The 16254-nt window shown below is 45.0% G+C and overlaps 1 protein-coding gene across 3 annotated transcripts in view; it reads left to right on the top strand.

The window, feature by feature from the left end:
- Positions 1 to 1247: 1247 nt before the first annotated feature.
- GDF11 (growth differentiation factor 11) overlaps positions 1248 to 16254 on the top strand; it is a 39908-nt gene continuing 24901 nt past the window's right edge. For 2 of the 3 annotated variants that reach the window (XM_061615457.1, XM_061615455.1), the window contains exon 1: positions 1248 to 3349. In XM_061615457.1, the coding sequence (XP_061471441.1) occupies positions 2947 to 3349 (403 nt within the window). In that variant the 5' untranslated portion in view covers positions 1248 to 2946. The remainder of the gene's footprint in view (positions 3350 to 16254) is intronic. The other variant, XM_061615456.1, reaches the window with a different exon arrangement.

Below are 16254 nucleotides of genomic sequence, written 5' to 3'. Positions count from 1 at the left end.
AAATGTCGACCCAGTGTGCGGCAGCTGTGAAAAAGGCAAATTCCATGCTAGCAATAATTAGGAAAGGTATTGAAAATAAAACAGCCGATATCATAATGCCGTTGTATAAATCTATGGTGCGGCCGCATTTGGAATACTGTGTACAGTTCTGGTCGCCTCATCTCAAAAAGGATATTCTAGAGTTGGAAAAGGTTCAGAAGAGGGCAACCAGAATGATCAAGGGGATGGAGCGACTCCCTTACGAGGAAAGGTTGCAGCATTTGGGGCTTTTTAGTTTAGAGAAAAGGCGGGTCAGAGGAGACATGATAGAAGTGTATAAAATTATGCATGGCATTGAGAAAGTGGATAGAGAAAAGTTCTTCTCCCTCTCTCATAATACTAGAACTCGTGGACATTCAAAGAAGCTGAATGTTGGAAGATTCAGGACAGACAAAAGGAAGTACTTCTTTACTCAGCGCATAGTTAAACTATGGAATTTGCTCCCACAAGATGCAGTAATGGCCACCAGCTTGGATGGCTTTAAAAGAAGATTAGACAAATTCATGGAGGACAGGGCTATCAATGGCTACTAGCTGTGATGGCTGTGCTCTGCCACCCTAGTCAGAGGCAGCATGCTTCTGAAAACCAGTTGCCGGAAGCCTCAGGAGGGGAGAGTGTTCTTGCACTCGGGTCCTGCTTGCGGGCTTCCCCCAGGCACCTGGTTGGCCACTGTGAGAACAGGATGCTGGACTAGATGGGCCACTGGCCTGATCCAGCAGGCTCTTCTTATGTTCTTAAAATGGTTGTCTGCAGTGTTCTGTCAAAGACCAAGGAGACTCTGACTCTTACTCCCTGCTTCCCCAGATGTCTGATCAGGTGATGATGTCTCCCACCACCTGGCAACATGGATGACCGCCTTCCTACCTGCGTCTATGAACACACCATATTCAATAAATCTACCACTTGGCTAAACGACCCTCTGAATGATTCACCCCAGGTGGGGCGTTTACACAGAAAGGAATCTTTCCGGCTCCTGAAGGGAAAGCGTGTTTCACGTACAATGGGGGTGGGTTTTAGGGTTTATAGAGATGGCTTTGAGGGCAATAGTTTCTCCTTGGAAAAGCGAGCCAGTCTTTTTGAAGGGGAAGCAACAAGAGTCGTCTAGTAAGGAAACTAGACGTTGTTTAAGCAAGCGAGGGTGGTCGCGTCCGTTGGACATTTTAAATCCTGACTTCCCTTTCCCACTTCCCCCCCCCCGCTCAAGGGAGGGGGGATCGGCTCTCGCTAGCTGCTTTGGCCTCCTTTCTTCTAATTCCTTCCTTGCTCCCGGGCGGTGGCGCGCGCTCGCCCGCCCGCCATCCCCGGCTATACCGCCCATCTCATTAATAGGCGTCTCACCTGGCCAGCTCCGCCGGCCCCCGCTACGCTCCCTTGACCCGGGAGGCTTTGACTGTGGCCAGCGGAGCGGGTAGGGCCGCTGGCAAGGCGGGGGCCCCGAGATGTTCGCCCGGGACATCCGCTGACACAAGCGAGGGGTCTCTAAAGCCCTGGAAATGCCGTCAATGAAGCCGAAGGCGGAAGGGGCGCCGCTTGCCCGACCCCGCGCGCTGAGACGCGGGGCTTTAAGCAAACCACCACAAACCGCCAAACCGCACGTGGCTCCTGGTGGGAGCCGGCCTGAAGACCTGCCAAAAGCCGCCCCCCGTTAGCAGCGCCCTGGCTGGAGCTGCGATGGTAGCCGGTGCAAGGGAAAGAGGCGGCGCGCCGGCGTGCAAAGCAAGGCGCTGCGGGGCATGAACGCAAGGGCAGCGGAGGGTTACGGAGTGGGTGACAGCTGCAACGCGAGAGCCGGGGAGAAAGGCAGAAAGAAAACTGCTAGCTTGGCAGAAGACGGGCTTTTTTCTCCTCCTGCAGCGGCTCGCGTGTCTTGCTGTGCTTGAGTAGGGAGGGGGCATTTAAGGACTGTCAAACCGCCCAGGAGCTGGAGGGAAAGGAGGGATCTAGAAACCGTCAAATCGATCCGAGAGTTAGCCTGCTCGGGGCACTTAGAAACTGTCAAATGTCCTAGAAATGAGAATGAAAGGGATGTGGAGAGAGAGACTCTCGGGGGACGAAGAGGAAGCTCTTAACATGCCTAAAGTGGACAAGCAGGGAAGTGCCAGGTGGATCGGAACGAGGGGTGAGGGCGGGGAGGGGGGGGGAGAGAAGTCTGCAGCGACGTCGCTTCTCTCTCTCGAGCTCCAGCGACGCTTAAATGGCAATCTCTCCACTCCGCGCCGCCGTGACCAGCCTTCACGTCGAATCCCCCAGGCACACGCGCCACCCCTCCCCATTTATTGATCCGAGCGCCCCTTCCCTTCCGAGGGGCATTATTAAAACCTCGATCCACCGCACGGGAAGGTAAGGAGAAGGAGACGGGGGCAGTGGCTTTGGAAAGGGGACTTTGTTTCTTTAAGGGGCTGTCAGATTCCGCCTCCCCCCGCCCCCCGCCCCCCTCAGCGCCCCCTCCCCTCCTGGCTTCAAAGAGAGCTGCCTGCGTTGAAAAGGTTTGACACGGAGACGAGCGAGGCTGGACTGTTTCGCGGTGACCCAAGAGGAGCGCGCAGAACTCCGCTCTCCTGCTCTCTCGCGGTTCCCCCTTTGGTGACAGCCCTTTTGCCCGGAGATCTTTTGTTGCCTTCGCAGCCAATCAAGGCTTTTTACGACACAGTTCAGTTGGGATATAAAAGGAGAGTCCTTCTTTCTCTCTCCCCCCCCGTCTTCTCCTTCCCCCAACCAGCAAGTCACCCATCATCGCCAACCCCAAAGAACTTCTCGCTCGCCCCAGCAGCAGCGCCCACCACCGCCAAGCCCCCAGCAGCTGCAGCCCCTCATCCCCAGGCCAAAGCAGAGGGCTTTTTTGTTTGCAAGAGAAAGGACCCGGGTTCGGTGAGGGCGGGGGGGCGGGGGAAGAGCAGCTCGCCAAGCATGCTGGTGCCCAAGGCTCCTGTTTTCCTGGGCTTCCTGGTTCTGGCTTTGGAGATCTGTGCAGGGGAGCCCGTGGAGCGAGGGGCGGATAAAGCGCCCACGGCGGGAGTCCCGCCGGTGACAGAGGCAGAGGACCAGGGCTGCCCGGTGTGCATGTGGCGGAAGCACAGCAAAGAAATGAGGCTGGAAAGCATCAAATCGCAGATACTCAGCAAGCTGAGGCTGAAAGAGGCGCCCAACATCACCCGGGAGGTGGTGAATCAGTTGTTGCCCAAAGCGCCTCCCTTACAGCAGATCTTGGACTTGCACGACTTCCAGGGGGACTCTTTCCAGCACGACGACTATCTGGAGGAAGACGAGTACCATGCCACCACGGAGACTGTCATCAGCATGGCCCAAGAAAGTAAGTTCTTTGTTAACCGGGCAGGACCGGGCAGGGGGCGGAGGGGTGGGGGGTGTTTTGACTCTGCAAACACAACTTTAGACGCCTCTGATGGGGGGGGGAGTGAAGGAAGAAAGCGAGCGGGATTCCTGACGGGCCAGCCCGCGGCGCTTCTGCTGGTCCCAGAGCTTATTGTTTATTTCAGCGAGGAATAAATCACGCCAAGAGAAGAGGCAGAGCTGCCGTCGTCAGGACCTCTGAGCTCAGAATATGGCGGGTGGGGGTGCGCTGACCAGGTGTGAGGAAGGAGGCATCCTCGGCCGCCTCCCCAGCGTTGGCAGGATTGATCGGGCTCTCTCTTAACAACTGGAGAGTAATGGCCGGGAGGGGACTGACCTGAGTGGTTGGTTGTACGTGCGTCGGTGCAACTGAAAGGTATCTTTCCCCAAAAGATACATGCAGTTTTCTGTTCTTCTATTTGAATAAAATGAAGGCGACACGCTACGAGTTTATTGCAACAAAATCAAAACAAAAACCCACCGACGCTTTTCTTTAAGTTGTGCAAAGTTCTTTGCCACCCGGCTGCATCTGAAGGAAAACTCTGCTTTGTGTACCGAGTGGCTCCACCGAGCCTTTTGCCTTTTGAGTATTGTGCAAACTCGTCTTAGCTGTGAGCATTGTCGCTGTGTTCTTCGCGGAGCTTCTTGCGGATTCGAGCTCAGCTTTGGAAAGGAGCGGAGGGGGGTATGTGTGTGGGTTGGTGTTCCGTGAAAAGTACTTTCCTCCCCCCTTTTTTTTGCCAAAACCAAACAAACCCAAGAAAGGTCATGGAGAGGCTGTGGCCCTGGCGCACTGTTGCCAAAGATGTCATGATTCTGAAAGCGGTATGCCACTCGAGTTCTCTGGCAAGCAGAAAGGGTAAATGGCATTTCTCAGCGCTGGAGAGTGTGGCTCTTTTTTCTCCCCCTGCCAAGTTAAGGCATAATCCCCTTTGTGAGGTTTCCTTTCGCCAGCTGCAAACAGCTCGAGAAGTTTGCCCAGCCGGAGGCTTTGGAATATCCAGCTGCCTCCCCCACCATGCAAGCACATTCCCTGTTCCCTTTCCCGGTCTGCCAAGATCCATGGCCCTTTGTACTTCTCCCATTTGTTAAAAAAATCCACATGGATGGCATTTTTTTTCTTTTGTGCAAAAACTGTTAAAAATGTTTCTTAGTGTTTGGGGAAAACAAACAGAGTCGCTGGGGGGTGATGACAGCCTGGACCTAAGTGCTGTGCAATATTCCCTGCTGTGGTGCCCTATGCCAAGTTTGTTTGGAAGTGGGCTGAATGTGAAAACCCATTTTCTAGGAACCTTTGAGGCGTATCCCAGGACTTGGAGCATCAGGGCAAGGCATGTTTCAGGACTTAATGTTTGGTACTAACTCTGGCATGCACATTGCCAGATATTTGTCACGATCTGGGCATGCACTTGTTTGAAAATGCGCCTGCCTCTTATTTATTTATTCTGAAATAAATGCCCTCCCTAGAATATATTGTGTGATATAGGTAGTGGCTTGTGGGTGGAAGCGGAGAGAATGTCAAGCTTTCGGCTAATGTCTCTGTGTGACAGAAGCTGCACAGTTGTCATGGAGTGTTAGGGGCACTTTCCCCACGTGCTGTGTGTGCAGGGACACAAAATAGGCCTCAAAAATCTTTTAGTATTGTTACAGGGTCGTTGTGTTTTTAAACAAATGTTAAATCTTGTACAATTTTCTTTTTTTCTTTGGAATCATTAGCTTTGTTTTCAAGGTGGTAGGTGAAAAATCATCAACAGCTATTAGCTTGCTAGGAGGCTTAGTGAGGGCAGCAGCCCAGGCACAGTAGCACCTCCACATTTTCTCATTTGCTCTGTGCCAGCAGCCTAATACAGTAAAGCACATTCAGCCACTGTATAAAGCTAGGGTGAGGGGAGAGGGACAAATTACAAACATGTGGCTGAGCAGATGCTACTGACTGCACAGCAGCAGGGTTTTATTTTGTATCAAGGCCGACTTGCTGCAGTGAAGCAAGTAGCTGGTGCATCCTATCTCAACAGTTAGATCTTGGAACTTCAGCAGTGGTACTCGTCAAGGTAATAAAATCTAAACTTGATTCACTCCAGATAGTCCTTTGAAAGTTATGTGATGCAGGGGGCCTGAAGAAAAGAGCAGGTGTAGGCATGACTAGCTAATGTCTATCTTTCTTCCAATGTCTTATGTCCAGGGGTGTAGTCATCCAGGGGCTCAGGGGTCTTAGACCCCTTACTTTTTTGGGAGCAGGGTCCCAGCAGGGTCCCAATGTCTCCAGCATCGTATGAGCTGATCAGCATGAAAGCAGAGTGTGTTAGCCACTGAGAAGAGTCTTCTAACATGCTTCCTTGTCCTTTCCTGCTGATTGGTGCCAGTCAGAGTGAAAGGAGGTGCATCAGCCACTGAGAATACTTTTTTCAGTAGCCAATACTCTCCCCTTTCATGCTGATTGTCCGTTCATGCTGATAATCTCTTAGGGACATCAGTTGTTGTGGGAGAAGGCATTAACAGGGACCTCATTCTCAACCCAGCAGCAAAAAAAAGGGGGGAGGGATTGTGGCTGTGCCTGTGCCTGTGCCTATCATGAAGGGACCCTGTACTTCTGCATTTGCCACTACACTACTGCTTACGTCAAAACACTACATATAACAGACTCCACAAACGCTTAAAATTTGATCTAGCAGATCTCTCTGGTGGGTGGTTCAAATAAACATGTTAATAATTTGACAACTGCAAAACAAGTAATGACTTGCATGTGTGAACAAGTCATCACAGATACCAAGGAATGGAACTTAGAAATTCCTCCCATTACTTCAGATTGATTGCTTTTAAAGGTGCTCATTTCACACATGCTATTACTGGCCCTTATCCAGCTGAGCCGGATATCACTGAGTTCCATTGAAATCAATAGAACAAGTTAATTACCAATTATTTAAATCTCTACTGCTTTCAATGAAACTTGGCTATGACTAACGTTAGTGGGTCTGGAGCTATCGGTATGATGTATGTGTGAACCGAGGCTTACATTGGGCCTCTCTCGTTCCAACTTTTCATGAGGCTTCACATCACTGTAGAATGCAGGTGATAGCACCCTGGGAGAGTGGAGATTCTGAATGGTAAGTGCACCACAATACATTTCTGCATGCTAAATTTTGTTGTGGCAACTCAGCCAGCTTTACAACACCCAGAACGTTGCTGGTAGTCACTGAATGACAAATAGCAGCAGTTCACCTGAATTGAAGTGATGTACACTGGTCATGTAGATTTTTATATGGTGGTGTGGGTTTTTTGTTCCTTAAACTGCATCAGCTAGCATAGACAACTAGCATAGACCATGATCCACATGGAAGAATTAACTATATGCACAACCCCATCAGCTTCTTGGGTACCACAGAAACCTCCTCCCTTAATCTGAAGAAGGCTGTTACCTTTGTCATCTTTTTGTTAGCATTTAAATATACAAGCTGATTTACAATCTGTATCTAATTAATAGCTTTAATTCCAGCAAGCCAGGGACATAAAACTTATAATCAAACAGGAAACTGATCTCAAAAATATTAAATGTCTCTAAATCCATTGTCTGCCTATACCATAAACATACACAGCTGGATTGTCAGCACAGACCCTTAAATGACAATGCCTGGTGACCTAGTGCAGAGTGAGTGAGAGTAATTGGAGTGGACCTGAGGTGAGAGTTTGGTCAGAAAGAGGGTAAAATAGAAAAGATGTGGTTGACATTGGTTTCTGTAACATTCTTTTACCTCTGACTTCCTTAATGTCAGCATATTTTGCAACTGCCAGCAGATATATCACAGCAAAGATGACCCTGTGGTAAATAAGTTGGTTTTAAGCTTCTGTAGCAATTTTTGCTGATTATACCAGCTCCATAAAGTTAAAAGAGACATGTAGTGTTTCTTCTTAAAAATCAATATATCAGAGGACAATCACAATTACTTAGCCAGATATCCAGGCCAAGAAATCATGAATGAAATCCCTATGAGGCAAACATTTAGATCCTTTGCAAAACATATCCCGATGGTGAAGTGAGCAAGAATTGACAGGTAAGGAGGACTGCCAAACATAATGAAGTACCTGCAAAACACTTTATCCATATTTGTCACTGAATTTAGAGCAATGCCATGTCATGTTTGGAATGTGGGAATGGCCAAAACCTATATAGTAAATAAGGACAGAGTTGTTATAAACAAATATTGCATGATTGACTCAACTGAAGTTACATTGAGCTGTTCATGTGAGTGAATCCTCCAGTCTCCTTCATTAGCACAACTGCCAGTCCACCTTGAAACTTCCTCTGACTCCTGCCTGGATCTATTTTAGTTTCCCTACATATTTCTTAATGCTCCTGAACACTGGAATAGGATCAGAGTAGGTAGTATTAGAAAGGTCTGTTTGGTCCAGCTTGCTCTTGTAGACGGACATGCAATTCTTATTTTTCTGGAGACGTCTGACAGGACAGGATGGATTGGATATGTATCCAAAGGTATAATTTCTGCCTCTATCGTGAACAGAAAATGACTGGCTTTACATGTCTCATTGTGGATGGATGCTAGGAGCAAAACAGGCAATTGTTCAGTGTGCTTTGGTATAGCTAATGAGAAATCTTGGGCATACAAGGTCTCATCGTATTGTGATACATTGGGCTTGAGAGAAGGTAGTTCTTGGTCTTTCTTTATCTAAAGTTTATCTAAAGGAACGCCTTCAGCATCACCAGATAGGCCGCCAAACGAGATCAGCCTCCCAAGACCTTCTCTCGGTCCCACCAGTCAAAACAGCTAAGCTGGTGCGGACCAGAGAGAGGGCATTTTCAATTGTGCCCCCCGCCCTCTGGAACTCTCTGCCTTATGATCTCCGCCATGCCCCCTCCCTGACAGGCTTCCGCCGAGAACTGAAAACATGGTTTTTTAGGCAGGCATTCGAGACCTCTGTCTAATTTAGTTTAAATTTTTGTATGATGGGGGTAGGTTTGGATTGAGTATACTTACTGTTGTTTTGTATTATATGTTATATTTTACTCTATGTTATATTTTAGTCTATGTACGCCGCCTAGAGTGGCCGTTAATTCGGCCAGATAGGCGGCCTAGAAATAAAATTTTATTATTATTATTATTATTATTCTTTTCTGTGGCTGGAATTATTTGTTTCAGTTCCAGCTGTAATGAGTGTGTGAGGCTGTCAATAGAGTTCAACTGTTCTGGAATTGTTTTTATGCCTCTAACATTACATTAGTTTTATTGTGGTATAATGAATGCATTTATTTTTATTATATAATCAGCCCTGGGATCATTTTGTGATGAAGGGCATGATAGAAATGAAATAAAATATAATAAATTATAATATTCTGGATGAAGACTCTGCTTGCAATATTGTCCCAAAGAAAGAGGCCGTAATCTAAATACTTAGCTGGCTGGTTGTTACGAGGAACATTATACCACCACACCCCAACAAAATCTTTATTCTTTAGTTCATAGAAATCACTCGATCCTTAACAAAAAAATTTTGGGGGGAAATCACCCTATCCTAACACAGACCTTGTTTTCCTCAAAGTGGCCAAAAGATCTTGCAGACATGTTTTTTCATTCAAAGCTGGCTTTTTAAAAAAGAGGGGGAAATGGTCTTGTCTGAGTCATGTTGGCTATTCAATGTGAGGTATCTCATCCTTCAGGGGTTCATGTTTTACTGCCACAGCATTAGTTCATAAAAGATCCCCACTCCCCACCCCGATAAAGAGTATTTTATAGTTGATGTTGTTCTTGTGGCCCCTGTGATTCCATTTCCTCAGTTTTGGACTGTCCCAATTAAGGAAAAGCTAGTCTTCCCCTTCCATCATATTTTCTGTTGCTTATAAATGGATCACAGATTCTTCTGAGGTGTAGTGTTGCTTCCTGGAGCAGCATCTCACTGAGGAGTTTTGTCCTCTCACTGACTCCTTCCACCCATATGTATTTATATGTGTGTGCATATCTGCATTCAGGAGACACCACAGCACTATGCAGAACACAATACGGAGGACAGAGTATGTTCTAGAACATAAAGATAGGAAATATTTCCATGACAAAATCCTTCTGTTCAGAACTGAATGACAATGGAAGCTTGATCATCTTCTCTTCTACTGCAAAGAGGAGTAATACTTGCTCCCTGGAGTTAAGTTCAGAACATTCCAATAATATTTAATTCAGACAATGGAAATTATATGGATGACTATATCGATTCTTTCTTTTAATTCATATTTTTATCAGCTTGTGTACACCTTAGGGCTTGCCACTTCATTCTCCTTTTGCATGAACGTAATTACCAGCTCTTTGCCTTGCTTTTCCAAGACTATGATATTCTTTACAAGTTTCTTACTGATAAGGGAAAGCATATTTGGTTTCTTCTATACATAAAGTTTGCCATCACACTCTGGGATACATAGTCCTTTTTAATCAGGCTTTCTCTTTAGAACCACAATTTCCAAAACGCTTGCAATATCTTTATATCCAAATTCAATGGTAGCTTCTTGTCCACACAGATTTCTATACAGGACAGAGAATCCAGGGCCCCATTCATGTACAAATCTGACAAGTCTATATCAATTGGAGAATAGGGATCCATCAACCAGTCAAGGAAGCATAGTGGATGGGTCATCATGAGGTTGTCTCCAGTAGATTTTGGGAAACAAAAACACAGAGTGCAAAGGATATGTGTTTGGCTGATGGCTCACAAGAAGAGAGTGAAAAGAGGGTCCAATATTCCATTGGAGGGTGATTTAGTTAAAGTTTTGTTGTATATCCATTTTACCATAGGCAGCTGCTGAGGCGGAAATGGTAAACTCTTTATTGTTTGGGTCTAGTGGGTTTTAAGACAAATCTGCTTACTCATCAACAATTACTTAAGTACCTAGAGGGATCAGAGCATCCTAAAGCAGCAGCAGCAGCAGCAGCAGCAGCAGCAGCAGCAGCACAGAATTGGTATAAAAATAATTTGGTTGATGCTGCTTAGAATCTGAAACTGCCTCAGCTTAAGTTACATTCTCAAAAGGTTAGGACAGTCAGTTAAACTACCAGAACCAAGTTTAAAGCCAATATTTTATGTTGGAGGTAGGCTCTCAGTGGTCTTTAGTGAACACAAGGTAGACTTTATGCTCTTGAATTTAAAGCAACAAGATTAATGCGATACAATCTGAAACTAAAGCCATGCAGAGGCTGTGCCATGGGGAAAGTTAGAAGCAATGGGCCAAATCCTTGGTTTCCTAGGCATTGTCTATGTCAAGCATTGCATTGCATCCCACTATGCATGGCAAACACAGGCATTTCCAGACTGCATACATAATCTTGGAGCCACGTCCTCATTTTCACTTACATCATGGTTATGTTTTGATGGAGATAAAGGGCTATCCTGGAAATGCATCTCTTCCTTTCTTTTTATAGACATGAAACAGTCTCAAGCAGAGCCGATCTAGGAGGCACAGCAGGACCTTCTTTTACACTGAAGGGCTCAGGTCTGCGTGAGAAGGAGCATTATAAAAGCTAGTGGGGTAGCTGGCATAATCAAACTGGTTGTGGCCCATGGATTCCAGTTTTCAGTCACTGGTTTACTGGGGCTCACAGTAATTGGGTTTATTTTCCTGTGTTACCAGATAAGTGCCTTGGTTACCCATCTCTACAAATGCATAATCATTTGCTGCTTCACTGAAATGACTTTACAGTGTTAAGGAATAAAGGAAGGATTCAGATGATCTAACTGTTCTACCTCAGTGGACACACTTAGAAACTATTTCTTGCAAACTGGAAGGAATATACAAAATCATGACCATTTCTCATTATCATATAAAAGATCTGAGCTGTACTCCGCAGCAAGAAGAGAAAACCTAGATGGCATTATTCCTTTCTTGTCTCTTGCACTCTTCAGTGTTGATAGTTGAAACCTGATTTAGTAAGAGGAGGTCCGACTGGATTGTGATGACAGCAGTATGGTAGGGAGGCTTGCATTAGAAACATCCACTTGCTTCTGGTCCTCAAATCTGACTCCTTTGACCTCTCAATTTATAGAGATTTATTTACAAAATCCTGAGCACTGTTTGGTGACTTATTTGTACAAATGGCATATACTGGCTATCCAGAGAAATGTGGGTTTTTTTAAGTGACCTCCTGCAGATCAAGTAGATCTAAAATGGTGGGTCAAGCCTCTACATTGGACTTGGTTGCTACGTCTGCCACCTCCGGAACACTACTGAGATGGTTAAAGAAATCAGAGAACTGAAAGCCATTAAGTCTTTGGAAGGGGTGATTCACACTGAACTGCTGGACTTGAAATCAACTCAACGCATTGCATACTTGAAAAGGAAATCTGGCTTCTGAACCAGAGACAAAATGGCAACCACAGAAAAGCAGCTTTAGGAGCATTGCAAGGAAGACATGCAGTGGTTTAGAAGAAAGGTGTTTGGCTGTCATGTAATGAGAGTGGTAATAACAGCTTACAAAGAGACAGCGGACATTGAAAATAAGTTTAGTTACCTGATCCAGGATTCTGAGTGGAGAGGGGAAAGGTGAGCAAGTCAATGTATATATATATATATATATATATCTGTATCATTCTACTTAGGGAATAATAGTGATTCGCGCTTTGGTTATGCTTAGAATCTAAGGAAACAAACTGAAACCCACAGCTGCATTTATGCAGAATTTTCTATGCATCCAGATCAGCAGACTGCCCTCAAACAAATACAATTACACTGTGAGACTGAGGAGACAGAATATACAGCAGGATGCACCATAATATGAAATTGTGCACATTTTGGAATTAAAAGCTTGACAACATAGTTTTCATAGTTTCCCTTCTACTAAAGGGAAGCTTCCATAAAAATCTATGACTCAAAATGTTCACTTCAGGTGATGCGGACTGGGAGGGGAGGCAGCGTATGGTCTGGAGCGTGTGAAGGCTAAGCGGAAGGAAGGGGTGTTGGATGGGAAGGTGTGGGGGGCACAAGTGTGAGGAATTGCAGTAGGGAGAAGGACTTCCCTCCTAGCCAATTCTACAGCTCATTGAGAAATTTCCTTCTCCAGCATTAATAGACTTGGATGGCTTTGAAATTTTACTGCCCATAAAATCGGCGACACGCTGGGGCTTTTTTCTGTGTTAAACGTTTGCTGCTCCTCCCCACAACCATCTCTCTCCCTTTAACAACTTGTTCCCCCCCCAAAATAAAGCCACATGCACACACCACCCAGATTGAAATTGACAAGGGTAGCCCAATCTGATTTTAATTGACCATCTGGATTCCCCTTGCCCTAGGCTCATTGGATTGGCTGGAGCTGATTCACTGGACCTACAGATCCCACCTCCTGGATTCCTTATTATTCATCCTTCCTCATTCCCCTTTTCCTTAATGACAATTATGATTTTTGCCTCTGACGTTCTTTCATGGAGCAATTGTGTGTGTGTGAGTATTTTTATGGTTCCTGAACAGAAGGAAGGGAAGGTTTTATAGGCAGTGGGGTCATAAACCTTTCTGGTTCCCCTCTCCTCACTCCTTCTGTCCTATCCCCCCCTTTTTAATCTAAAGCTTACATTTCCCCCACCCATAGACAAGAAACTAGGGAAGGATAATTGGGTTCTAAACCATTTATTGGCTACCCATGACCCCTGATGACCTTTTGTTCGGGCATTGGTGGTGGAGAGGGGAAGTTAATGAAGTACCTTGAAGGGAGATCTGGGTGTGTGTGACTGTGCCCTACTCCCCCCCCCCATTGATGCATTCTGACATCTTGGAGTAAGTCTAACCCAAATCGTGAATTTAAAGCTACTTGCAAGCCCCACTACTTTCTGGGTATAGGGATAATTTTCAAAGTGGCAATTTTGCTGGAAAGTGAGAAATCAGGATTTTGAAACTGAGAGGTATCAAGAAAGCCAGTGATAGTCAGTGCTGATATAACAGAGAACCAGGAACTATAAGGCATGGGCAGAGCTGTGACTTCAGTCATTCTTAACAAGCCAGTGAACAGGGAACTGTGTCAAAATGGGAAAAAAACTAAATGTTGTACTGATATTTTACAAGGGAAAATATGATATCCACATTAATTAAAGGCTGTTTAACCAGGGCTATATATATGTACAAAAAGTGATTCTGTGTTAAGAAAGCCCAATAGCGCTTTTTTTGTATTGTGCAAATACGTAGCAAATTGTACTAGGAAAGTGGTGCTGCATCTTCTAATCTTTTGAATAGGATTTGCATGGAGTTCTTGCCTGTATCCCATTGAAATGAATGAAGAGTTAAAGCACCAGTACTTAGTTTTCCCCATAGTGTGGAAATAACTACATTGAGGTTACATTACAACTGCTAATGGAATTCTACGGGTGGTCTTAAATACACTTGTGTGTGAATATATTGAGATGGTTGTTCCCTTACCACTAATGAATCATAGTATATTGGCATCTGGCTTTGGAAATGCTCACTAATGCAGCATCACTAGTCACAGTTAACTAGTAAGTGGCAATTATAATTGCCCTCACCAGTAACGGATGTGATGTGTAATTCTGTAAAAATATAAATGGACTGCCTTCAAGTTGATTCCGACTTATGGTGAACCTATGAATAGAGTTTTCATGGAAAGCAGTATTCAGAGGGGGTTTACCATTGCCTGCCTCTGAGACTGAGAGGCAGTGACTGGCCCAAGGGCACCCAGTGAGTTCCATGGCTATGTGAGGATTTGAACTCTGGTCTCCCAGGTTGTAGTCCAACACCTTAACCTCTACACCACACTAGAGGAATTGACAGGAATTGATGATAACATTGGAACACCAGCAGTGTTATAAATACAATAGTTGTTTATAGAGCAGTCTAGGTTACTCAGTCAGCTAAGCCGCTCTAGTGTATGGTAACCAAATTAGGATGCTAGTGATCATTCATTAAGGAATGACTACATATCTGGTAATGCTATATATATATCTGTAAAGGACTTTACATGTATATGTGAGATGTCAGCAAGATGACCATGGTTTTCTAGTGTGTTGCTACAGCACCAAGCACTAATTCATTATTGGATGTATTCAGGGTAGTGGTCAGGGTTGGATTACACATAATGTTAAGTAAGCAACAGAGAAGGGACCCAGCCAAGCTAGAACTCTTTCTGTGGTGCAAGTTCCTGGATGTTTCCCAAGACAGAGACTGAAGTGTGCCCATTCTGATTGTTTCTAATGATTCTTGCTTCTCAGAACATAACTCAAATCAGAAAAGAAAGAAAATAGAGAAATTCAGAATATGGGAATTTAGCTAGTACAAAAACCAGGATATTGCATCTCTGTTGTAGAATAATTCAGAAGCAGATCAGGATGGATTAGACTAGAGAGTGGGAGGCTCTGTGTGTTGAATGTTCTCAAAGAAGAACACATGATTTATTAAAATCTAAAGATATGTGGAACCTCAGAATATTTCTCAGAATAGAACCTGTGACGCCCTTCCCTGGCTCTCCCTGTCAGGTTCCTACCTGCTCGTGGTTACTGCCTGTCTCTAGGCACCACCAGGGACTCCACCAGTCCAGACTGTCCTTTCTTATGGTTTCTCTCCCCGCTCTAGCACAGATCTCAACAGATCCCCCTGCTAGGCAGCACCACCAGTCACGTCCTATAACCAGTAGTCCCAGAGACTCTGCCTGAGTCTCTCTATCTGGTTACCTCTGTGACTGCGTGCTTAAGCTGTCCCAATCCCTTTGATTTACTCAGACTGCTTGTGATGTTATTCTACCCTTCCCCGCTGCCACCATTTGTTATCCTTCAGCCTTGGTATTTACCTTACCCTCCCTTCTGGTCTGTGAAACCCCAGCCAAGGATCAGGCCTTTGGTAAACCAAATTAAGTATTTTATTATATAACAGAGATAACAAGATTTCTTTAAAAGGCACTTAAGCATATGGTTACCTCTATTCCTGAGGTACTGGTCTTAGTATTAATCCGAACTCCACCCTCTCCTCTCAAAACCCACCAAAACAACCCTCTCAAGCCCACCAACGTCCACACCACATCCACCCAGATTTACCTGACATTCTTCCTTTTATACTGTCAGCCATTTTAAACATTCAGCCAATCATCCAGCATTCTACTGCCCGTTCACTCCCCCTCCTCTTTCACTCCACTTACCATGTATCTTCTAAACAAACAGCACTTACCCTATTTACACTAATATAGGAACATCACAGAACCCTTATGTTCTTAACCTGATTTGGGAAGCAATGAATCTGTCAGGATTAGAAAAGCTTGGGCACTTAGAAATGAGATGCTGGGACCTAAATATTTTAAGTCTTGATTCAACCCTGCATAGCAGGGCTGGCTCCTTAAAGTGATGCTGGTCCTCAAAAATTGTGGGTGCCTAAAAGTTGGACTCCCTAAAACCTAGGAATACATGTTAATAGCATATACAGAATTGAGAGATGCTAATGAAATAACTACATTTTGTATTCTTATACTTAAAACAATGTTAGAAATGGAGAGAAGGTGATAAGCTATGAATCCTAATATTGGCCGGAAAAGAGAGATGTAAGAAGTCCCATCTATTTAGCTACCAAGGAAAGTTTAAATCCAGAAGAGGGAGGAAAAATAAGAACTAACTGTTGAATCTAAACAAACTCCACTTAAAAATAAAATAATTTAATGGAAGGATGTTTAGCCAGTGGAATAGAATGCCCACAGAGGAGGCAGCTTCTCCATCAGGAACAAGGACAATTGCTAGAGCTGGTAGAATTCAGTGTGTGTATAGCAGCATAAATAGAGGATGAATAGAGTCATTGCTGCTGCAGCAGAGACAAGATGTGAGGCAGCAGTTTCCTCCACAGTGCTCCTATCTTTCTCTTACATCTCTTCCTCTCTAACAAGTAGAGACTATCTTGAT

This window comes from Rhineura floridana, chromosome 3, assembly GCF_030035675.1.
Source record: "Rhineura floridana isolate rRhiFlo1 chromosome 3, rRhiFlo1.hap2, whole genome shotgun sequence".
Taxonomy (NCBI): Eukaryota; Metazoa; Chordata; class Lepidosauria; order Squamata; family Rhineuridae; genus Rhineura; species Rhineura floridana.
The sequence above is the reverse complement of the archived record's forward strand: the minus strand, read 5'-3'. Positions and strand labels throughout refer to the sequence as shown.